Source organism: Equus asinus, chromosome 4, assembly GCF_041296235.1.
Source record: "Equus asinus isolate D_3611 breed Donkey chromosome 4, EquAss-T2T_v2, whole genome shotgun sequence".
In the NCBI taxonomy this organism is placed as follows: Eukaryota; Metazoa; Chordata; class Mammalia; order Perissodactyla; family Equidae; genus Equus; species Equus asinus.
Window position 1 is genome coordinate 87,500,001 of NC_091793.1, and position 25,412 is coordinate 87,525,412.

General features: G+C 43.4%; 1 protein-coding gene and 1 long non-coding RNA gene across 5 annotated transcripts in view; one reads left to right on the forward strand and one right to left on the reverse strand.

Annotated features, from left to right (window-relative positions):
* The window catches only part of ZEB2 (zinc finger E-box binding homeobox 2), a 132,197-nt gene extending 116,327 nt beyond the window's left edge, over positions 1 to 15,870 (reverse strand). Inside the window, exons 1-3 of one of the 4 annotated variants that reach the window (XM_044768973.2) lie at positions 15,352 to 15,787; positions 13,710 to 13,863; positions 12,691 to 12,832 (exon numbers count right to left, since the gene is read on the reverse strand). In XM_044768973.2, coding sequence (XP_044624908.1) covers positions 12,691 to 12,763 — 73 coding nt within the window. In that variant the 5' untranslated portion in view covers positions 12,764 to 12,832; positions 13,710 to 13,863; positions 15,352 to 15,787. Of the gene's footprint in view, positions 1 to 12,690; positions 12,833 to 13,098; positions 13,242 to 13,709; positions 13,864 to 15,351 lie in introns of those variants that run through there. The other 3 variants (XM_044768972.2, XM_044768975.2, XM_070507652.1) reach the window with 3 other exon arrangements.
* A 3,400-nt stretch (positions 15,871 to 19,270) lies between these two features.
* Positions 19,271 to 25,412, forward strand: part of LOC106825097 (uncharacterized) — a 68,152-nt gene continuing 62,010 nt past the window's right edge. The window contains exon 1 of the long non-coding RNA XR_011502797.1: positions 19,271 to 19,632. This is a non-coding gene — a long non-coding RNA (uncharacterized lncRNA). The remainder of the gene's footprint in view (positions 19,633 to 25,412) is intronic.

Here is a 25,412-nt window from a genome sequence, read left to right on the forward strand (position 1 = left end):
CGAGAAAAAAAACAACAAGGTTAAAGAGACAAGGGCTTTTCACGTGTAATACCTCTGCTGCACATCTCGTTCACTGTTTACCATCCCTCAGAAATTGTAACTGTCAGAATTAGTCCTAATTGCAGATGCGAAAGCTGCCATTATAATAAAAACAGAGGCAGTGCAGGCATTAAATGTAGCAGCCTAATTTGTGAGACTACAGAAAAGGTAGAGTAAATGAATATTTCATTACTTTAATTACCAGGGACTACTCTTTTCTTGCTGTCTTATGATAAGTGTTGCTGTAACTAGCAACAGCAAACATCCACTAAAACATAAAGTGCAATAATCGTCCTGCTGTCAGGATCACCGCTTTAAAATACGAGCTGGGAAAAAATATAATGGTTTATCTATTTCTTAGAGATTGCAGAAGTAGAAGATGGAAATTCATTTAATGTCAGGGGAAAAACACACACACACACACACAAAGGCACCAGTAAACAGGTTTTAGTCAGAGAATAATGGCTCCAAGAGAGAGAAGGAAAAAAAATCGGTTGGCTATACATTTGAAATGTTAGCCCTAAAAGAATGCTGGAAAGTGAAAAGGAGGAGGTAACAGTGTTTGGATTTTTTAAGGCAAAATTTTGTTTTGTGTTGCACAACGTCACTGCTTGAACATTAGAAAATAAAACTCCAGCGACTGGGGGAAAGACAAGAGGAAAGCAAGTGGTTTTCAAATGATTAAGCAAAGGTGGAAAAAGTTCAAGTTGGCAAAAGTTTAGAAGCTCAGTCCAGTTCCATTTAAAAAAGACCAGATAAAGCCTGCCAGAAAAAGGACTTTGCCTGCAGTTTCAGAGGACTGATTCATGAGATTTTGGGGAGTATCAATAATTACTCACCACTGACACCTCGAAAGGCCCTGGGCATCTCTCTATAAATGTCCATTTCAGGTAAAGGGGCAGAGGGAGGTGGGAGATGGTCTGAGAGTTGGGGGTGTGGTTGAAGAGGTTGTTGAGACTGGTTGAAGCCAGCCTGTGTCTGCATTTATCACTTTGTCCCAGAGGAGGTGTTTGTTCAACATAGCAGTTTGACAGCACAAAAACACTGTGGCCAGAAGCCCTATCAAAGAACCTACTGACACATATCATTTGTGGTCTTGGTTTCACAGGGCAAGGCTACCTCACACTTTATCGCACAAGTATAAAACTCCACACATTTCTAAGTGTTCAGTATAGTTTAATCCCCTCCCCTTTTTTCTTTTAAATATTATAAACAGTACTTTAAAATACCATCTTTATTCAGGACTCCTGAATGCTGTTTTAAAAACCATAATAATTTGCAATCAATTTAGCATAATCTGTGTTAAGGTTGGCAATATTGAAGGAAAACGAGGGAAAGCAGTTTAAAAGCACAAAGCTTGTAATTTATCCTAAATAATACACTTAAAGCTTAGATTAATAGGTGCAAGTAAGTTTTCTAAGAGTCATGTGGCATAGGGAACACTTCTTTTTTGCTTACAATAAATTCTACTAAACAGGAGTCTACATTAATCCTCCACCTCTACTATTCTTGTTTAAATGTATTTCATTCACAAGCTATATGGCTGTGAAAGTTAAAGAGAAGGTCCAGAGCTGGGGTCCAGAGTGTATTTGTGAGTGTGTGCATATGGAATGTGTGCATATGGGCTGTATTTAGTTTTCAAATTCCCCTCAGCGGAGCAAAGGTGATGGGAAATCTTTAGAGGACAACCATTCTGCTTAGACTTTTCCCTCTTAATGGGTCTATTTATTATGAAAACACAGTTTACTGAGTTCTTTATATATAAACCTCACCTCTTAAAACTGAGAAATCTCATGATGTGAAACACTTCCATTGATGTGCTTTGTGTCTAAAATAGAAACTTACGTACTTCCAAGAATAGGCAAATTGCAAAGTTTCTTTGATTACGGTTACTCAGATATACAAGACAATATAAAAACAATTTAAACTAAGAAACAGTGAAAGCTCTATACTACATTTACAGATCACTTGGGCACTGAATTCCTTGAAATTTACTCATCTGTTTAAGGGAGAGAAAAAATTCTCAGATCTTAAATAGCGTGATATCTTAATCTGTTGATCTAATTTTGATTACTTATTTGTGGGAGGGAGTCTCTATCTTCTTGTCAGGAGTACCTTTCTTTCCTAGAATTGATTATAAAAAGAAACATGAAACAGTATATAAATCACAAAAATCACTATATTGTCATATTAGCAATGCAACTATTAAAGAGGAATCCATTCTACTTTTTTCACACAGAATATGTTTTGCCTTTTTGTCACGGGAAATCATTAATGAAAATTACCTATTGCCAAAGGACTGCAGTCATTTACCTCTATCACCTGAGATTATTTTAAAATGTTTCCACCTTCTCACTGTGATTTAAAAGTACACCTTCACACATTTGCTGTCATGATAAATAAAGCTAGGTGAACTGACCAGTTCTGTGTTTATTGTTTGCTTGAAAGAATATCTTCATATAAATAGAGTTTAAAATTTAAACTTTAAAATATTCACATTCAGAATTAGGTCTCTTCCAGTTTAAAGCAGAGTGTGTGTGGGTTTAAGTTAAACTAACACACAGCAACCAAGAAAAATGAACAACTAAAAATGGACTCATACAATAGAACATGACATTTAATCCCATAGATTAGAGGAATAGCTATCTGGAGTCTTAATTCTATAGTAATTTTTTTTTTTTTAAAGAAAGAAAGGTAACTTAAATATGTATACTAACATGTATGCATTGTCACTTAATTCTAACAATTACTTCAAATCTCATCCCCTCAGCTCAGTAATAGAACTGAATTTGTAAAAATATCATGAATCATTATGATGATTACATTTCTTCAGTTGAAAAATGAAAGCAAAGTTCAACCAGATCCTTCTCGAAACGTTTGCTCCCCTTACAACCCTTACGTGTTCCCACTGCTGGCTCTTCCAAAGTCTGGTTTTCAGAAGCCCACATTCATTTCTAACCAAGATTGCAGCCTCCACTGTAATGTGCATGGCTTCATTAGCTATCATACTTTCTTGGGTCACACATACACAATATCTGATGAGACATTGATCATCTTCCTTCTCTTTCCTCTTTTTAGCTGCTCTTAACTTTCCTGTCAGGAGCGTGAAAAAATATGCGCAGTTACTGTTGCTGAGGGGAGACAAAGTTTAACTTCTGGGTTGGCAATCGGAGAATAATTCATGAGCAGATTTCTAGCAAATGATATGATTTGCTAAATTTTGGTCTTTGATTTATATTTATGTACTCCTGCTACTGCTAAGGTTTTGCCAACCTCAATTAGATCATGAATGAGATCATTTTAATTCAGCCCCCAAACTGTGACCTGACCATGGTCTGAAAGTGTTCAAAAAGTGATTTTAAGCCTTCCTTTGATTTGAAAAGGAATACTGCATGCTTGGTCGTTCATACAAATAACATAAAACTTAATTATTGGATGATTTGGCAGAGGACCTTCTTGCCAAACAACAGTCAATGCCAGCTACTGTGATGCTGGCGATGCCCGGGCCCCGGAGTGCACAGCCCCCTGTATACAGCATTTGTTCATTGTGTCTCAGGGCAAGATGCTCTCAAAGAGGATTCACGGATCTTGGAGGCAGGGTGCAACACGCAGGGTATACCGTATTTATAACTCCAGTTAAAAAATGCTGTCTCACCTAGAAGGGAAGTAGATCCGCGCTGTCAAATCACCAGGAGGCTGTGACAAAGGGAGCTTGCAGCCTGACACACGGTGTAACAACATAGCAAACACCTTTAATTCTGTCATGTCTCATACCCTTTACTTTCTCACACATTCGTGGCTGCTCAAACGTTGACACCTACACTCTTTTTCGAAACTAAATAAGGCAATCTTATTTAAGCCCAAATGCAACACCTGTAAAGTTATTCTTGTGCCCAGCAAAAAATAACCATTAACTCCTTCCTCTTATAAATGCCTCTCTGCTTGCTTTGGAAAGTCTCAAGTTGGTAACACGGGCCTGAGGCCCTGACTCTGGGGTTCACATGACCTCCCAAGCTCCGAAAGACAGGCAAGATGTCCCCCTCCAAAAGATGCGAGAGCTGAGATAACGTCACTGTCAGAACTGGCCGCTTACAGCTTTTCGAGTTGAAGCCTCTTTCTTCATCACAAACTTCTGGTGTCTTTTATAGTAAGGAGAGAGGCCCCAGCTGCTTCATTCCCTCTAGCTACCATAGTCTAATATTTTAAAAGCTGGAAATGAAAATAGCTTTTCTAAAGATATTTCCTGGAATTTTTAATGTGCTGCCTTGATTCCTTTTTTTTTCTTTGCCAATTATAAACCACCATTTGGAGGGCTTATGAGCAATGTAAGTCCACCTCATCTAATTAAACCACATTGTTTTAAAAGCTTGAACAGTTTTCATGTCTACAAGACTTGTCTGAATAATAAACGGCTAGAGCCAGAATTCTCAGTGTCTTTGAAGAGCCAGGATTTTATCTGCTGGGTGCAAAGGGCCAGGCACTCAAAGAGTTAAAGAGTGCTCCTGCATTGCTGGGTAGGTTAATATCACAGCTGCCTGGTAAAGCATTATCCCCATACCTCACTTAACAAAAGCCTCCTTTTGCAAACAGACTCCCACTTTCCCCCCAAGTGTCCAAAGGTGTTTACTGAAGTAAATCTGCCTAAATCCTTCATTGCTTGGGTCATGGGGGTGGCTAGGCGGGGTGGAAGGTGTAGGGCTAATCTCTTTTTGTAAATTCTGTAAATCTTCTGGGAAAAAGAAAAAAATTCAGGAATCTGTGTCACATGCTCATGTACAACTTCTAATATCTCTGCTAGTTTTGCTCTTATAAGTGAAATCTACCACAATGGCTATCGGAAAAGTCCCCGTTTCCAATTACACACTGCTGTTTGATGAGACTGCACTTCCAAAGTTGCATGTGTGTGTGTGCGTGTGTGCACGCGCATGCACGCGCACATTATATGCTTAATCTAATTGTTGAAAAAAAAACTGTTGGTATCTTAAAAGTGGTTTCAGAAAGGAAAGAAAAAAAAAAGACAAGACAGTTTAGGAGCAAGATAATGTAGCTGAAAAGTTGTCACGAGAGGTTTCTGCTCTTGCTGTGGTCTCAGTCCAATACCATTAACTGCATGTTACTTTTGCACGTTGAAAATGGAGGCAAATAACACACTAAAACCTGACAGGTCCGCTTGCGAGGGTTTAAACAGTTCCCAGTAAGAAGGAGCCCTTTAGGCATAAACTTTCTCTCTCAAGAGAACGTGAATACCACCAACCCCTCCCTACAAATCTTGAAGCATCCAGTTTGAGATACAAAAAGGCTGTCATCTCACAAATGTTAAACATACTAAAAAAATCTGAAAAAAAAGTATGGAGAAGGTGTGAAAAACGTGGCACTTTACAGCCCTCAAAGCTTTTTAAAATAGAACAACTTTTCCCCCTAAAATTCTTTTCAGAGAATTTTTTTTTTCTTTTTGGCTCATTTGAGAGTTTCTTTCTTGGCTTTTTTCCCCTTTCATTTGAAAATATGAATTATCATAAAAAGTCAGGGGAAAAAATGGGAAAGTCTTTTCCAGTTTTCCTGAAGATTTATCAGTGTGTTCAGGCTGGGTGTAAGCACCTCTCCCTTTTTCTCTGGGCCAGACACCCATCACTGAGACCAGACCAGGGCCTCCGGAGACTTTATCCTGTCTCTCCTCCTGAGCAGGCTCCAGCTCCCCCCACCACCCCAGTGCCCTCACCTCCCTGGTCTGATGATAAACAATGAGAGTGAAGCCAAATAGTAGGCAGCACTCAAAAGTGGGAAGTCCACACACCTGACCCCAAGTCTAGTAGGCTTCTGGGGGAGAATCTGATCCCTCCCTGACACTTTTTACCTCAAGTGTTGAGCGGGTGGCCATGAATAGTACAGACATGCCATCTTGTAACACTATATGCCTGTCAGGAGGGACAGGGCCTGGTTGAGCATCAACTATATAAGGCTGGTAACTAGGGAAAGCCCAACAAACAGCCACAAACACCTAAGTTATTTTACTCAGCTACTACCCTCTGCTTCTCTTCTCTCTCTCTCCCTCTCTCTCTCTCTCTTTCTTTTCATCTTGGCTTTCTGTGGCAGAATGCAAATGGAGCCTGCCGGCGGTGAAAGGGCTGAATTGTGATTAAGAAGAAGAAGAGCTCCTTTCTTTGTTCTCCCCTCAGGGGATGTTTACTGGGAGAGACACAGCGGATCAGATATGAAAGGCATTCAGGTCAGCATTGATGTGAGCGAAAGTGAAATCATACCTAAGGCATTCAAAAGACCGCCGTGTCAGGGGTTCAGCTAACGGTGCAGCTACTGTGTGTGTCTTCCCGGAGAGGCACCAATCTTTTCACAGACTGGTGATTTTTTCCTCCTTAATTTACTACAAAATTATAAAAGTTATATCCCCCTGTTTACCTCCCACCAGATGACATAAGAGTTAGTATTTTCTCTCCTTCTGGACCACACGCGAAATCAGACCAACTTCTAATAACTGTATTACCTAAATGAACCAGCAAGGCACCATCTGAACTGTGAAATCTTTTTTTTAAAGCAGGTGTATTCATGTGTGCTCCATATATGCATAATACGCAGGGGGAAAATGAGTGAAGAGAAAAACCCCCAAACACACGTATGGATGACTTTTCCTATCACCTTCCTCAGAGGAAATGCAAGACAACACACACACACACACACACACACACACACACAGCATAAAAACAGTACAGAACACCTTAAAATGAAATTCTTTATTTACTTTGTAACTACTAGTTACACTTTTCCTGAGAGCGTTCTCTGTGACATGACTGTCACCCAAGATAAAAGTATTTGGCACATAGCTATTAAAGCAAAGACTTCCATAGACTGTACTGATTATTATTGCTTTCCTTCTAAAAAATGTTTGATGAAGAAATACTTGGATCTTACTTTTCAAAAGTTTACACTCCCCACAGCCCAAATAGTCATTCAATAGGTTTTCCAAGTGGTAAGCTGATGGTGTTGGCATAAACAGAGCTATGTAAATATATACAAAATTCACAAATCACAGCAAACATACAAATAATGAGGAGGTGCCTAGATGTGTCAAAGCTTAAAAATGAAAAGGAAAATCACATTTCATCTTCTGATTGCTAAAGAAAGAAAAGAAATAGGGAGGGGGGGATAGGGCTGTATTTATTGGTTTTAAATCATCCTTCCCTCTGCTCTGAATTATTTTTTTCAACCTTCGCATCTTGGCTAAAAAGCATATTTGGGCTTACGTTAACATCTGCTTTTGTGGTGACATTTAATTCTGTATATTTTCAACTAGTGTTTCTGCATCACAGATTTTCCTCCTTTATCTCTTTGCTCTAAAAAGACAACCAAAGAGCAATCAAAAAGGTGTCTGACTTGGCCATTCAGACAATTGCCCCCTTGTGGGAATGCGGGAATGAATGGTACAGTGGACACCCCAGCACCATTGACGTTATAAACATGTAAATGAAACACATTAGGGCAGACAATCAATTGTCTGTGAGCATTGCGAACCTGCACTCCCTCTCTCTGTGACAGGCACAAAATAGTGTCTACCTTGGGAAGCCACGGTGCTGGAGAGGAAAAGGACAAAGAGTTCTCTTTCACACAGAAGAAAATGCACCTTAAAAGCCTTAGAAGAATGCAGATGACAAAAACTGTTGCAAGGAAAAGAATCTCCCACATCTTGGAAGAAACCCGGCACTGCTAGAGAGCTAGCAACACCCTCCTTTCCTACCTTCAGGGCAGACACACATTTTTCCCAGGAAATATTCTTAATACAGCATTAGGGTCTTTGATAACCTCTTGGAATTTTCTTTAGTTTGAGCAAATTAAGCAAGGGAGAAAGGAAGCATCTGAAACATAGGACATGGCAGTTCAGTGGGGAACTTTAATCTTGGCTTTATTCATATTTGGAAATAAACGCTTAAAGACGTGAATTTGTTTTTATTTGTCAACAGAGAAACAATGTAAAGTTTAAAATCCTTAGCCCACCCTCAGCCCTGGTGGAGCGTCACGCTCTGGATGCCAGCAGGCTAGTGGTTCTGCGACGAAGGAAGGCATGTTTCTACCCCAACTGACTTAGTTTTTCCAAACCGAGATAAAACAAATAGATCAGTCTAGATACATAGCCCCCAGCCTTGTGTGTGTGCAGCGTGACAAAACTTGCAGAAGATCTCCACAGAGAGAAAAGGATGGAGATGGATATCTTTGGAGCACCCTTAGAACTGGTACCTGCCACCCAAACTGCCCCTGAGTGCTTTGAGAGGCAGCAAAACAGGCTCTCGATAAGCTCATCAACTTTATAAAGAAAGCTGCTTGCAAAAGATTTCCACACTTGCAAAGATAACCAAGCCTGAACCCACTGTAATCCGAAGGGAACTTTCCTGCCTCAGCGTGGACTGAGGGGCTCAGACTCACGGCTGCCCCATCCCAACTTCACCTCTCAGAGAGGAGAGCCAGGAGCCACATCCTTAAGAAGGGGCTGAATGCATCTTTTCCTTTTTGTTTAAGCATCTCTGAAAGGAGAGCAACTTCTCTGGCCCCCACAGCCTCGAAGCATCCCCACCAGCACCCCCACTCCCTTTAAGGATGTGGTAGAAGTGAGGGCTTATCTTAAACAGGACAATCATTTCTGCTCATCTGACTGTTTCTCTCGTAGAATCCAAAGCCCTGAAAACATCCAACTTTATCCCTTTTCTTCACCACTGAAAACCAGAGACCAAAGGCGTTTGTAAAAATCTCCCCCACTTTCCAAACAATCCTCAACCTTTTAACTGAAACTTTGAAGGAAAATCAAATTTAACTTTTCATTCTTTCTTCCATTTCCTCCCCCCCCCAATCCACTCCTAATTCAGTTTTCATTTAAAAGACAACTTCATTCACTTTTCTGAAACAAGCAGTTTCCGGATTTGATTTTTGTTATAACGTGCATGTGTATGTGCAATTTTTCAGAGGCTGATGCTGGAAGATGGTGGGCTGGGGAGGCAGGCCTATATTCCCAGGCTCTGCAGGAGGCAAGAGGGAAGCCGCAGCATCTCCAGGAGCCGATGCCTGAATCAGGGGCTAAAGCAACAAACTTTGCAAGTTACAACCGGGCTGAGCCAGTGGCAGGCAGGAGCCGGGCATCTCCCGCTCCGAGCGCTCATTTCTGACTCGAAGGCTATGTGGAGATAGTGGGGTATAATCAGGGGAATGGAAGAGGGGGGCTGGGTTTTCCCCCTCCTCTCCAGCTTCAGTGAAAGTGTTACCAAGTGAGTCAGGCGACTGAAGATCATCTGACTGAACTTTCTTGAAACTGACACACATTCTTGTCTGCCGGCAACTTGCTTTCTGCCTCCTTCCCCCTCACCCCTCTCCTCCTTTCCTTCTGCACATCTTATTTTCTGGGAAGAGATTTCATCCTTTCCATGTGGGGGAAAGGAGACTGCTCGCTATGGATTAACTTGGCCCTGGCCCTGTCTTTGCCAGACATCTTGCTAGCCTGAGAATCTTGAAGGCTGTATTTTAGATTCTTGTTTCTCTCCTTTCACATTTGTTTTCCTCGAACTGCCTCCTTCTCCTTTGCTTTTTAATAATTGTATACAGCATAGTCTTCGAACCCACGTTCTTGACTAGCTTTTCAAACACACACACACTGCTTTACGCGTTTTATCTCCTTGTCGCCTTAGTCTATATATACACTGTTGACTTCATTAAAATTATATAAAGTGCCATTCTAGTTTCCTGGATGACCACTTTTTTTTTTTCTTGCAGCTTCTACTTCCATGATTAGTATTGCCATTATTCCTTTCCAGGAATTTCTATATGATTTTGATAAGCATCATCATATTTAGTGTTATCAGCAAAGACACAAGCTCAAAAGTGACATCTTTTCCATGAATCCAGGAAAGAAGAAAAATCCACTCAGTTCGGATAAATCCTGGCAATTCCCAAAGGGAAAGGCATTGGATACGTGCTTGATGAGAAAGAAAATGAAAAAGGGGGAGAAGAAACTCTTCTACCTGCTTCTTAAAACCAGGACATTGCTCAGTGATATTAAAACCAAAGAAAAATACTGACAAATAACCAACGTGCAGCACGTTTTTTCCAAAGATTATTTGGAAAAAGAGACAGGTAGCAGTCAAAGTTAGAGAAGCTGTAAGCGATGGATAGGCTTGCCGTTAAGTGTGCAGACTCTGGGCTAAATGCCTTAAAATGTGCAATTCAACTTTCCATTTCGGAGTGTTGAGGCTTCTCCCAAGTTAGTGGCTGGGCGGAGGGGGAAGTGGTTGCAGTGTCCATGGCTGAGCACCTCCCCAGCGCTCCGTTTCACCTGCGAAGCCCCCAGCCGGCCTCCCTCTCTGCCAGGCCCCCCTGCCCAGGTTTCCCAGGAAGCCTGGAGCCCTCCATTTCCCCAGACCTGGGCTCCGGCCTGACCTCTCTGCCGGGGCCAGGCTGGTCCTCGGTGGCAAAATCCCGAAGGGGGTGGGAGGAGGCAGGCAAGAAGAAACAAGCGTCCTAAATAGTCTCTCCTGCAAAAGAACACTTCTGGGAACCTTGCTTTAAATCTCATTCTCTTTTCTCTCAAAAAATGACTGTTTAACATAAAAACAAAAATGCCTCCATGACACAAAGCTTTTGTTATCCAGTTGATCAGCAACGTGCTTTATATACTTGTAAGAGGGGGAAAAAAAGCCCCACAACAGACATTGATTTTAGAAAATCAATAACCAACATTTAATAAAAGGAACAGAGGAAACACAAGAGAGGAGAGGGGGACATTAGGTGTAATTTTAGTGTCTACTAAATTACCCAGAGATGGGGAAGGGGAGGTCTCCTGTGTAAGGACCACCTTAAATAATGCCAGACACCAGAGTGAAGAAAAAATTAAATTAAGAGAGAAAGAGAGAGAGAGAAAGACAGAGAGAGAGACAGAGAGATAGAGAGACAGAGAGAGAGAGGGAGAGAGACTGACTTAAAAGAGGCAGCCTGAACTGGATCTTGGGGAAGCAGCTCGGAATATATTATTGTACTTGTTTTTTTGTAATACTAAGCCAAGCCAATAGATCAAAGGCAGCACAAAGGGAAAAGGCAGGATAACGTAACGAACAGTTTCTGACTAAAATTCCTCTATCACTCCCCCATATGGCTCGACACCTCCACCACAACAAGCAAAAGACACACACACACACACACACGCACACACACGCACAAAACCTAGAGAGAGACAGAGAGACACAGAGAGAGAAGCATCACTTGTCTCTAATCAAAATTCTCTCGTCTTTGTGTTTTCCTCCCTCCAGCACCCCACACTGCGCCCCCAGCCGCCCCCTCCCCGCGCCGCGCAGCTCCGGGGCAGGCCAGGGGCGCGCGCGATTGTCTTCTCTGGAAGAAAGTTGCTCCAAGTGGGCCCGGGCGCTCCCCGCGAGCCGAGGGCTGGGCTTGCGGGAGGCCGGAGGCCGGGCTGGCGCCGCGTCCCCGCGGCCAGCTCGGGAGCGTCAACGCGGCCCCGCGCCGGGTGATCGGGCTCAGAGCGAGGGGAACGAGAAGTTTCCTTTCCCAGTCTGAGCTGGCGCTAGTTCGCTTGTTTGTTTTGGGGGGTTGGTTTTTCTTTTTAAACTCAGTATCCTCCGTCAGCTCCCCCTCGGCACCCTCTCTTGTCCCCAGCTCTCTCCCCTCCCCCAGGCGCCTTCTGCGCTCTTGCCAATCACTTTTCTCTTTTATTCCCACGATTTTGTTTGGGGGTAATACCTAGGGGGTCGGTCTCTCTTTCTCTCTCTCTCCCTGTCCCTTCTCCGCCTCTCTCCAAGATGGACCTACTCAACTGTCACCCCTTTAATCGCCCACTGCTGGTCCGTATGGCCCCCTCGCACCCCCATCTCCTTCCTCCTTCCTGACTCAGCCTGGATAACGGGCTCCTCCTGACCATGCAGAAACTGCCCAGAAAAAGTCTCCTTGCGCTTTTCGACTCCGCCAGACCCCGGCGTTGGGCCAGAGCCCGCCGGAGAGGACCCGCCCGCCCCGGAGCCCGCACAGACCCCGCCGGACCCCGCGCGGGGCCGGCCGAGTCCCTCCCACCCCGGGGGCCGGGCGCGCCCGGCCGGGCCCCGCTGCCCGCGGACCGTTACTTGGCGTACGGGGAGGCGGCCGGGCGACTACGGCAAGAAACTTTAAGCCCGGCGGAGGCGCAGCCCCGGGCCCCCTCTCCCGCCCTCGCAGTTCCTCTGCCACCCCCGCCCCCGCCCCGGGATCCTGCACGACCTGGCGCCGGGGCCCCCGCCCTGCCCTCGCCGGACGCTCCCGCAGCCTGGCCGGGGACCCGGCGGGCCCGGCGTTCGCGGAGCGGGAGGCGGAGGCGGAGGGAGGGCGGAGGCGGGGGCACGAGGGGCGGCAGGGGTGGGGGCGCGGGGCCCCGGCCGGACCCCCGCGCTCGGAGCCCCCCGGCGCCCGACGCTCACTTTGCCCGGCACTTCCCCAACTCCCCCCGGTCCAGTGGCCGCGCGCGCCGGGCTCCGGCGCCGGCCGCGGAGGGAGGCTCGCCCGCGAGCCCTGGGCGCCGCCGCCGCCGCCGCCTCGGTTCCTTTTCCCTTTCCCCCTCCTTCTCCCTGGGTCTCGAGCCCCGGAGTGGCCCGGAAAAGTTTGGTTCGGGCCGCTTCTTACCGTTTTTCCTCCTGGGATTGGCTTGTTTGCGCCTCTTGCACCGGGGGCCATCCGCCATGATCGGCTGCTTCATTGATAAGAGCGGATCAGATGGCAGTTCGCATGGACTCGGCGCCCTGCTTCGGCAGCACGCAGGCTCGATCTAGCAACCAAACACAGCGACAATGTGGGCATCGCCCGCGCCCATTGAAACGCGCGCGGGCCGCCCAGGGGAGCCGGGCCAGGGCCCCGGCGAGCACCCATCCGCGCCCCCCAACGCCAAAGCGAAACTTCGGCGGCCCCCTCCCCGCCCCCCACCCGAGCCTTGGCCCCAAGGCGCTTTGTGTTTGTTACTGTTTGGTGTGTTGCACCCGCGAGGGGATCAGAGAGACAAGAATTACATCTTCAAAATGAGTCATAACTCCTGACCGTATGAGGGAATGCACACGGCGGTACAGTAAGGCTGCTTGACTCAGGGTTAGGCGGACCCTTTCCTCCGAAAAGTCCTCAGCCCGGCTCGAGAACTTGGGGTGAGGCGAGGCTTTCTTTCGCTCTCATCTTGTCTCACCCCCCGCCACCCCATTCCCCAGAGGAAACAAACAAACAAACAAACAAACAACACGAAACAGCCCCCGGATGAAGCACACTCGGGCAAATTGATAATAGTAATTATAGGAAGCCCACTCGCCCGCGCCCCCTCCCCTCCCCTTTTGGAGTTTATCGAGGCACTGTCTCTTCCTCCCCCCACACCCCCGCCCCCAAATTAAGATTTCCCGTTTCACGCCGCAATAAGAAATATAATTATAAGCCTCTTTGGACACTGTCCCTCCCCCCCCACCTCCGCCACTTTGACAATATTTACTTAAGTATTTCCCCCCACCTCACTCATACACATGCTCCCCCACACTGGTTCCCTTAAATAGTTCCAGTAGAAAAAAATTTTTCCCCTCAAGAAAGGAAAGAGAAAGTCCAACCGCTACGGCAATACTTTTAAGCTCTACTAAATGATCGTATCCTTTCTGGCTTCGAAACTTTTGTACCTAAAAATCGAGTGAGGCGCTGCATTTTTTTCAGCTGAAACTGTCAAAACTTGGAGAAGGGGAACCTCCGAGGCAGGCAGGAGAGGAGGAGAATCCCGAAACTCGGTGGAGGTTGGGAAGATGCTGCGCCTCGAGGATTAGTTTAAACAGGGGGCTATAAAAGATGTAACAGATGCAAACTGTAACACAAGGGCCATTAACCCTTTCTCTGCCGAGCACACTCAGTCCCCACGCCCCGTACCTATTGTCTCCTGTGCTAGAAGCCTAGCAGAAAACCTGGAAAGTGAGTATCAGTTTCCACACATTTGCTGAGGGGGGGGGGGGGCGGCGAGAGATGGGGAAGTGGATGATTTAGAAAGCACCTTGAATTTAACCTAGGCAGAGTGGGAGACTTAATTTAATTCAAGTTTGACACATTTTGTCATTTCTTGGCTCTCCTATTGATTTGAAATTGTTGGGGAAAAATCCTGAAATAAAGAAATGGTCACACAAGTGTCTGGGATGAAACAGCTGGCCTGTCTGTATTCATGCTGAGACTTACACACGATTGCATATAAATACATGTTTAATAAAGTAAGCTGCTAGTTTTATGAGCATGTGTGTGTGAGGGAGAGACAGGGCATTTGTGCTGTAAACTTTATCTTTGCCTGTTATTTCTACCTCTGGAGTTAGTAATCTTGCCTTCATCATTATAGGGGGAGCATGTAAAATATGTGAGTAGGTGGGAGATAAACACATTCATGTTAGCGGGGCTTACCACTGCTCCTGGGAACTCCTGCTATCTCTCTACTTTTCAGTGCCAAAGTATGGAATGGGGGTACGTGTGTGTATGTGTCTCCTGTTAAATCCATGTCTATATCACTTTGCCATTTAAAATACAATTTCAAAAGTTATCCTTAATTTGAAACCTTGATATTCTGACAGCAGTTTTCTTCCCAGCTCTAGTGACCCCCCCCCCCAATTTGGTGAACGACTCAAGTTCCATGAGGACTTTCACTTCTTTATTTATCATCACAGAAGTGAGGTGTTACTTCACATACACACACACACAAAGAATGAAATAAAGAAATGAAACTCGCTAAGCAGACAAAAACAGACAACTTTCTGCTTAGAAAACAGCCTTCTCTGGTGGGAGAGGATGGACTGCCATATCTAAGAGAAAGACTTGCCCCCGAATTTAGTAGTTTTGTATAGATCAAGTTTTGTATTTATTAACAGGTATTTGCCAAGTTTTAATTGCTGAATACAATGAATTGGAACTAGGTACGAAAATAGAGCAGAATCTCTCCCCTTGAAGAGTTTTATTCCAACCATATAGTTCTCAATAAAACTTTTCCTAGGCTGGGTAGCAAAAGGCACCTTTGGTTACCTGAATGGACAGGTACAGGGCAAATTATTTGGGGGAGGAAAAAAGGAGAGAAAAGGAAGGAAAGCGGGCGGGAGTGCGAGAGAAATCAAAGAAGTCACTCTTGGGAAAAGCTTGCCACAAAGGAGCTAAACCCACCTGAAATTCCTACCCACAGACACTCCTTCTCACTTCAGACTCACATCCCCACTTAAAAGGATAAAATCATAAAAGGAGGGTGGAGGATGACCATACCAAAAAGGAATAAAAAGAGAGAAAGGGGGGGAAAAAACCTACCTGCGAAGTCTTGTTTGTAGTTTTGGCCAGAAATGGTGAGAAGAAAAAGCATGAAGAAGCCGCGAAGTGTGGGGGAGAAAAAGGTGGAAGCGAAGAAACAGCTCCCGGAGCAAACTGTACAAAACCTCGCCAAGAGTGTCGGGAGACAGGACCGTTATTCCTGCGGAGCAGGTTAGAACTGATCTCTTTTCGGCCACTCCAGGAAACACAAACCTGGGGACGGACTGACGTGTTACGCCTCTTCTAATGACATTTTTTTCTTTTTCTTTTCTGTAAGAGAGACCCTGAAACACGCGCCACCTATCTTTGTGGGGAGGGATAATTGAAGCGCCCTGAGCGTGAGCATCATGTGAAAACGTGATCGCCAAGTTTCTCTCTGGGAAAGGATCTGGGATAGATTATACCTTGAAGTCTCCGCAAACGCTTTAGTGGAAGAAATGAAATTCCACCTCCCTCCCTTCCTCTCTCCCTCCCTCTCGCCTCCCTCCCTCCCTTCTCCACGCCCCCCCAACCCCCCCCCCCAACCCCCCCGTCAAGCCTTTGGCATCATTATCCTCATCACTAAATCCTACAGAGTACTGGGCGGAAAACGGTGCACACCATTCACAGAACTGGAGAACTCTAAGGGGCGAAAGTTAAAGGGAAAGCTCCCAGGTCCTCAATCCAGATCGCCTCTTCTTACGCAGATATCTCTAATGACCAGATTTGAGATGCACATTGAGTTGTGTGTATTTCTCAGCACGGCTTCTGGAACTAAATTCTTTGCCCTTTCTCTCAATTTTCTTTTTTTCCTTTTAGATGCCAAAGCCAGAAAAAAAAAAAAATGCTGCATGTGAACTGCATCTTGGGGCGGGTGTGTTGGGGGGTGTGTGTGTGATGAATTTCTGGATTGGATCCCAATACTAAAAAAGTAGTTTGGCATTTTTAAAAAGGGTCTCTAAGTAAATTACCATAGAGCGCTGGGTTGACCGATCTCTGAATCCCTCTACATCTCACGCAGACCTCACTACAAAGTGAGGGAGTGTACGTAGGGAGGCAAGAGGAAAAGGAGGAAGGCCATAGAGAAACTTAGCAGGGAAGGAAGAGCATGATATTAAACGGCATGGGGTCTAAGTTTTGGAGTATATATTTTTTGATGTTGCAATTAAAGTAAAATTAAAAAAGAAAAGACTCCACCTTTGCTCTGAAGGGATTGGTTATGTAAATATGGAAGGGATTTCCTGGAGAATACAGCTTTCTACTGTATGGTTAATTAAATAATCACTCAAAAGCTTCCAACGTGACGCTTCTGTCGTAATCCAATCAGGTTACATAGGTCCTAAACAAGAAAGATATTTTCCACATCTGGAAGTCAGCAATTTAGCAAGTACTGCACATTATTAACCAATTCAGAGCCCACTTCCCAGGGGAATTTTTTTTGAAGTTTAAGTGTTCTTAACCAATGCTCTGCTGTTTTGTTAATCAAAAAGCTGGTTTACACTGCACATAATTGGAACTAATATAGAAGTAAATAAAGACAGCCAAATTTGAGGATGCTGAGCAGAGGCATTTATCGGAAAAGGAAGAAATCTCTTAGCCTCCAATGGTTCAGGCTCAATTTCTTAAAAGACTTTGAGGCTTTTTTTTTTTTTTTTTTTTTTTTAAAGAGTGAAAGTGCTTGAGAACCTCAGAGCACAAACTTCCAGTGCCACAGCCTTTGGGCTCCCTTGCAAAGGTAAAGGTGGAGGCGTGAAGAGGACTAAAGAACAGCCTCGTGCCAATTTTTCTGCTTTAATATTGTTAATATGTTACAGCCCTCTGTTTTCAGTCTGATGAAATCTGAAACAAATAATACCCTGATCCAACACTAGACTTTTACTTATATTAAGATAAACTGCTTTGAACTGTGCTTTGAGTGTGTGCCTAAAGCAAGACTTTGAATGCAAGAGTCACTGGCAGTTGCACTCAAAGGAGGGAACAGTCACCACATGGATTGCCACATCCATACTCCCAGAGGTGCACGTCTTTGTATTTTGTATGTTTATTTTTTGAGGGGGGGCAATAGCCACCCAGGATGACCACAGCCAATTCTTATTGTAGGATGTAAGAAAGTAAATCTTCACAGTTGGTTACAGACTTTCTTCTTTCCTAACTTGAGTATTTATTACAATGAGAAGAGCTGGACAAATTAATCTCCCCCACCTCATTACAGATAAATTACCTATAGAAGAGGGGCATTCAATATGGTCAGTCTAAAAATTAATAATAAAAAAAGAAATTATAGCTTTCCAACATAGGTCAGACACATTCTAAATTTTAAGTTTTACATTTCTTTTAATATTACATATTTTTATTAAATACATGTATGACTTATCAAGTTCCTCCTCTGAGATTTATCTTTATTATTAATATATTTTCCCCCTTTTTTATTTAAAAAACTTAGAGTCCAGCTTTCTCTAGAAGTTTGCTTTTCAACCTTCCTCTCCCATTCCTGAGGAAGCAGCAGCCCACTGCATGGAATGATTCCAGGCAATACCCCACTCCAGGAGCCCAGACACATATTCACAAGCAAAACCTCAGGTCAAAGGCTCCAATCGAACGGCTAACAAATCACTTGTCTTTATTATGTATATTAATGTCAGGTTACCTAGGATTTGACTTAAAAAAAAAAAGACTTTTAAGTATTTCCATTAAAAACACCTAATCATCTGATTACTCTGGCTCAGTAATTGTTAAAGTGGCAAGAGGCAGCCCCAACACTTAGCACTGGGAGTTCCGACACGCAAGTATTTGATTTGGGGTAAAAAGGCAATCTTTCAGGTTCCCATCAAGGTGGGTATTTGGATGGTGGCACGGAAAGGGTCCCCGCAAATCGTGAGCGCGCCTGTAGGTTGCCCCCTGCCCTCCCTCCCCCCCCCCCCCGCCCCTGCCTGGCACGCCCCTGGCACTCCCCTCCCCATTTGACCGAGAGAGTTCCCACCAACGCAGAAGCGGTGAGATCGGAGGAAGCCGGAATATAAATTTGTTCCGAACACTCCCTTAGTCCGAAGGCCAGGTCGGGGACAATGGGGATCGTGGGATCAGCGGGATGCAGGAGAGCAGGACGCAGGGAAAAGTCGAGTGAGGACTGGGGGCTGCTGGCTTTCGGCTCCTCACACAGCAAAGCAAGTCCTGCAAATGAATCGCTGTTTCCCCGTCTGTCTTCCCTATTAATAATCCATTTCGAGATTAGCGCAGACGAAGGGGATTAAAACAACAGATACATGCAAATGTGAAATAATATTGCAATCGACATTGGAGGGAGGAAAATAATTGTTTAGGGTTCTTTTGAGTAAAACAAACTGCCTCCCTCAGGATTCCCTCTACCCAGGCAGGGTGAGAAGATGCACTTTTGTTTTCCAATTCCCTCCAGCCAGGACCTGGTGCCTGTCCCCCCCATTCACCTCTCAGTCTGTCAATTTCCTCAACTTTCACAACCTCTCCCCACGTCTCGCCTGCCCCCAGCTCCGCTTGCCGGCCCAGATGCCCGAAGAGATACAATGTTTCTGCCCTTGAACACGCAGGCTGTAGAAGGAATTCGAATTTGGCCACAGCTAATGATTTTTTTTAAAGCAAATTCTGTTTATTTTATACCATGTGGAGAAAATAAAAGAAGGAACCTTTTCTCGTTTTCAAGCGGAATTGATCTTTCATCTAGAAGAATTATTTCGACCTGATGGTGTTACGCAGGAGGTGGGCAACTTCTTTCAGAGTTGCAAGCAAAGGGTGATAAGGGGGACCCCTGGATTGGGTGTGTGTGGAAGGGGTGAGGGGCGGCAGGGGTCCAAGGCAAGCCAAACGGTTTTCTCACGTGCAAACTCGCAATCCAATCCATTCGGAGTTGAGCCTAGGATAGGAGGGGAAAGTCTATTAAAAAAAAAAAAATCAGGAGCATCTCTCTGAGAAGCCCTTTCAAACAAAATCAAAACAGGACCAGAGAACCTCAGACAGTCCCTAACATCCCTGCGGCGAGGCCCGCGGGCTGTGGAATCTCGCAAGTCACCTGGCCCCAGTAGGGCGGCCAGCTGAGGGGTTCATTTTATTTTATTTTATTTTATTTTATTTTATTTTATTTATGAAGTTAAGGCTGAATCTCGGCTTCAGTGCTTTTGCCAACGTCTCCATTGACAGGAACCGGCAAACTTCAGGACTTAAATGAGCGTCTTAATTTATTGATGCAAAACAGGTCTGCTTGTCGTCCCCAACTCTCGGCGCGCTCTGTCCCCCACACCCCCAGCTTCGGTCCCTCCATTTGATCTCAGGGTAAGGCCCCGCCGCACAGGCGAAGGAGCACGTTGGGGTGGGGGGAGTCGGCCCCCGCCCGCCAGCCCTCCCCCAGACCTGTCCGGGCCCGGGAACCCCGCGACCCCCGCCCCGCCGGCCGGTCAGCTGACCTGGCTCGCTCTCCTGCTCCCCGCCCGTCGCCCTGTTTCCGGTCCCCGGGGTCCGCGAGCTGCGCACGGAGAGGGAGCGGCTGCGGCCGGGAGGTGATGCTGGGGGCCGATTACCATGAGAAAAGCTGTGCCTGGAAAAGCCTCCTCTACGCCACCGTCAATCTCGCTAAGGGGGTGGGGGGTGGGGGGACGGAAAGGGGCCCTGTAGGAGTCACCAGAAAACTTGGAGTAAGTTGGATGCGACGCAGGCCCGAGGAGGTGGCTTTCGCCTCAACTTGGAAGGCTGGGCGTTCAGGGCGCGGACGCCAGCAGTCTCCCCAGAGAATTGAAAACCAAAATCTTTCCCTTCCTCCCTTCCTCCCTCCTTCCCTCCCTCTTGCCCTCCTTTCAGCCCTTCCTGCCCTTTATCCTTATTTTCTTGGAATTCTTTCCCAACTGCATTTCCTACATTCTCCTTTCTTTCTATCTGCTATCTCTCTTTTGCAATCTCTTGTTTTGTTTCTTAACATCGCGCCTTCTCCCTCGCGCTGATTCTTTTCTGTCTCTTTTATGTGTACAGATATATCATTTCGTTTTAATATGTAATTAATCTACCAGCAGGAGGTCAGGGACACCCTGACTAAAATAACTCCCTGGGTCATCAGAGACCAAGTTCACCAGGTGTCAGTGAAAAGTAAAAAACAAAATAAGAATAGTAAAAATAAATAGAAATCAATATTCCGGTGATCATAATGGCTTCATATTCAGAATTATCATATCAGCTTAAACTGACTCCCCCCCCCCCCCCCCCGCCCCAATGTAGTGTTCCTGGAAAAAATAGATAGTACTCCGTATAGGGAAATTCTTTAGAATGAAGGCAATGTGAAAAAATGTCTCGTTTACAGTGACGTTTTAGGAGTGCTTAACAGACTTCAGAAATTATAGTAGGTAACTTAAAGAAACTTAAACTGTGCTTTTTCTTTTAATGACTACTTGGAAAGTGTGAAAAACTCCAAGGCACCTCCCCCCACAACAAACATTGATCAATTCAGAGAGAAACGTCATGTCATATATATTGTACACGCTAAGCAAATTCACAACTTGAGTTGTTGGGTTGTTCTCTTAGCCTGGCCTCATTACTGAGCAGGTGAATGAACACCGGGCTGCATATGTCTTGAATGTGGCTATATTTTTTGTTTTCTGTATTTTTTTGTCTTGCATTCATTTTGGGCACATTTGTTGTTCTCTTATTAAAATTCAGTGTTTGCACTTGTTTACAATTTGTTTAGTTTGTCGAATTTTTAAAACTTGTTAGAAGTCAATTGAACATGTATATTAAGCCCTTCTTAGGCCAAGAAAAATAAAGATGCATTAGAAAGATGCCTTTTATGCTTCATAATTATTAATTGACATTTTATGATGAATAATTAATCATTTGAATAATTTTGGTATCTCTGATCTGAACACATATTTGCATCTCTAATGCTTGATTTTAGCCATGTTTTTAAAAAAAATTCATCCTTTCAGGATGAAGAAACAAAAGTAAGATTTTAATGTAAAATTTCTCTTCAGCACTTGTAAAAGTTTATTTATTGAGTTGTACTATTCTTTCTAGATATCCCTAAAGTTTCTTAACAATTTGTAAAACATTTATGTAGCAATCACATCCAAACATGTGACAAAACTACACAATTAATTAGGAAAAACAATACCCTATGTAAAATCAAGTCACTCTCCTCCCCAAGTGCAGAGATGTGCACTAATTATGCATCATTTTCTTATTAGAATTTGGTCATTGAAATTTATGGTTATGTCTGTTTATACAGGTCAAAAAGTAGAAAATTGAAGCAAATGACAAATAATTCAGATCTGGTAATTAAGATAATTTTTCATTTTTTACTTATTAATATACTTATTAATATATGGGCTGATTTAAAGTTAATTAGAAATGACTAAGCAAGCTATATCCCTGATATTTTTCTACCACTATGTCAATTAAAGTCCTAAGTATCTATTTTGAATACTAGCCCTACAGATTACTACCTGTGTGATTACAAGCAATTTACCCTAAGTTTTTTCCTTATCTACAATGTGGACACACTCATAGTGCCCATTCCTTAGCGTTTTGTTGAAAATTAAATAAAGTAATGCATGAAACTTCATGTTAGCTTTATTTTTATAATGAAAAGTTTAAAAAATAACATGGAACATGCAGATCAGTTAAAGACAGTATAAATTAATTTTGACTACTAAAAACAACTATTTACATTTTAGTATCATTCATAATTTTTCTATTGAGAATGAGTGCTGTCATTAAGTAAAGAAATAAAATGAAAAGTATCCTAAGATTTACGATTAATTTATGATTCTTTCGATCTGTTCAAAGGATGCGTAGTCACAGACGTGAAAATAAGTACAGCATTTCTTTATCCTGTTAGTTGGGCAGTCAACTTATTGTATTCAATATAGTCATAATTTGGTTATAAATATAAGACTTCTTTTAGCCCAAATGTATGAACTTGAAATTTTTCATGTTCTTTAGTAACATATTGTCTTTGAGTGTAAGGGTTAAATGTGCAAAAGCTCAGAAGCAGTCTTGAGTAAGATTTGTGAGAAAAAAAAGGGCAAACTTACAAATTTGGAGACCAGGAATTTGGCTGTCAGAGCACTGTTTGCTGTAAGACCATTCATAATGAACTGAGCATTCCCTTTTGGAATTGTAGTTATCCTGGGGTTTGCGCTAATTCCAAGTACCTATAGAGGGGAAGAAAATCAGTTTATTAAATGGAAAATGAAATTCCCTAGTCTCTTAAATGTCCACAAGGCCAGGTTTCCTTTTTGATGCAAAAGCTGAAAAATCAATGCAAATGCTAGGGGAAAAACTATTGTGATATTTAATCCCAATACCCTTAGCTTTTTGTTGTTGTTTTCTGTAAGACTCCTCAAAACACTTAAAGGGTCCCTTAATTGTTTCCTTTCTCAAAGGATCCATTCCTTGCTCCTTGCAGGTCAGAACTACCAAAAGGGCCATTTGGACATCAGCCTAGGGGCTCAGAGTGGCCTGTACCTTTTTATTTTTTCCTTTTTAAAGGGAAATGAGACTAGAAATTATTTGCACCTACAGATTATCTAGTGACCTGGAAATAATTTCATGCTGCTTTGTGGTCTTCTTTAATAGTTCTTATTCTGTGAAAAAGTCAAAATTGTAAACTTTGTACTCTACTCAGTTCTAATTTTGCACCATTCTAAGAGTGATTTTTTTTTTTTTTTGCAGAGTTGTTTTAGGTACTTAAATATAAAAATCTTACTTTCGAAAATTATCCTCTCCATGATAATCTCAACTGTGAAATAATAATAGCTAAGAAAAAAACCTACTTCTAGAAAGTGGCCCTGTTGCATAGTGGTTAAGTCTGGCATGCTCTGCTTTGGTGGCCTGGGTTTGCAGGTTTGAATCCCGGTCGTGGACCTATACCACTTGTCAAGCCATGCTGTGGCAGTGACCCACATACAAAATAGAGGAAGACTGGCATACATGTTAGCCCAGGGCTAATCTTCCTCACTGGAAAAATAAAAAAACCTGCTTCTCTAAGCCTGGTAGTTGTAGAAGTGACCCAGAGAGAATTGCTGCCTTTCCCTAGAATTCAAGTGTCTGCTTCTTTGTGGGCCTTTAAATCTTCCAGGTCTACCTTCATGGCTAACAGCATGTACATATGACATCCAACATTTTAATTTTCACGACACCCTTCTGAACCACTTGTGCCCACCCACTCTGTATACTGCATTGTGACCCAGTTCCGATCCTCCTGGATGATTCAGTTAGTACTTGTATGTCCACGTATGGCTTATATTGCCTTTTGGACCTAATGCTTAGGCTCATTTTTCCAGTTACAATATTGGCTCAGGTCGAATGCTCAGGTCAAATGCTTTCGCTAGGTTTGTTGCCTCTGGCTTCTCAGACAGAGTATGTTTCCTGGTTCGGTCTTCTCTCCAGGACCCTGACTTGGAAAAAGCTCCCGTGGGCAGACTCCTGCTAGCTCACCCTAGCCCCTGTGTTGGGCCCAAGCACAGGACAAGTTAGTGATGAAGGAGAGATAATGATACAGGCATATCTGGGAACTGTTTTTATTTCTTATACAATTTCTTTTATCATTTGTTGGCTGGGAACTGGACATCAGTGTATTTGATACTAGATTCTTCATATTCTCCTCAACGATAGCATATTATAGCAGCAAACATACAGGTTTTGGTATTAGATGAACTGGGTTTGATTTCCTACTTTGTGAGTACTAATTGTGTATTGAGGACAAGATATTAAACCCCTGTGAACTTAATTTTAAAAGAGAGAAAAAGCATACTTAAATTTAAGGTGGTTGTGGTGAAAAAATAAGACAAAGTAAAATGTCTGGTACAGGATAGGCATATCAATAAATAGGAATTCCTTCCCTTGAATTACCTAAAAAAATATGAATTATATTAAATTATAGAAAACCATATAGAGTGCATGTAGCATATATTTTTGGTGATGTTTATTTTATTTCATTGTAATTTAATTGTTTTATGATTTTATTAGGAATTATTTAATTCTTGCATTACACAAAAATTAATGCTTACTGATAACAAAGTTAGAAAAGTAACATGGAATTTCTCAATTTGTAGTAGAAAAGGTGTGATGTTCATGATGCACTAAGCATCATGATACTAACTTCTGAGATGATAAATGTACTTTACAATTTGATTATGTATTTCACACTTGCGTTTACAATTGTAAGGAAAAAATATTTTTCCACGTAGTTCTCCCTATATGACCTGGCCAAGGAGGAAGCTCTCTTGCAGCCAGTTTAGTGTGGTCAAGAAGTGTCAGATTCTATTTACTCAAGGTAAAAGGAAGAGGGTCTTAACACTGTTCAAAACTCTTTACCTACTTTTACCAAAGCTTCAGAGGCATGAAAGAATTAAGGAGTGGGTAGAAGGGATGGAGTAGCACTGAGAAAGTGGGCCTGCGTTATCTTCTTCCCATCCCAAGTTGAGTGCCGGAACATCTGTTTAAAACAACAAAAGGTAGGAATATGTAATAGTACAGACATTGCTTCACTCTTCTGCCTGCAAATTTGGGAGTAGGGTTGTGTCAGCAGGCCCTGGCACGATCTACTGTGTATGTGACTTTTCTACCCTATGCCCTAGAAAGGAGGGTGTCAGGGGAGGACTGGCCTGTGGACACAGGGAGCATATTGTTCCAATGGTTCTGCTACAGTGCAAACCAGGCTTCTTTCTTCCTCTCTGGAACTAAGTTTGCTACACATGCAAAAAAATCTGTTCCTATTAGGTTTTTCCTTGGCCATTGTGGAACTATAAGTATGGCTCCTGTGGCAAAGGGGTAATTTTTCTGGGTTGAGGGAAGCTGGCTTACCTGTTGTTTTTGGCACATGGCTAGCACCCTTCTAGACAAGAGGGACAGAACAAAGCTGAAAGTCCACAGAAAATACTTGGCCTTTTAAAAGAAGAAGGAAAAATTAAAATCTCATTCTTTTAAAGCTTAATTTATCTACTAAGTATTTGGAATTTCAGTTTAGAGACATCAGCATGATCCTGAGCTATATTATTACCTACTACCATTTAGCATTTATATGGGGTTGAAAAATTGCTTACAATAGTTTACTGTAGTCGTTCTGT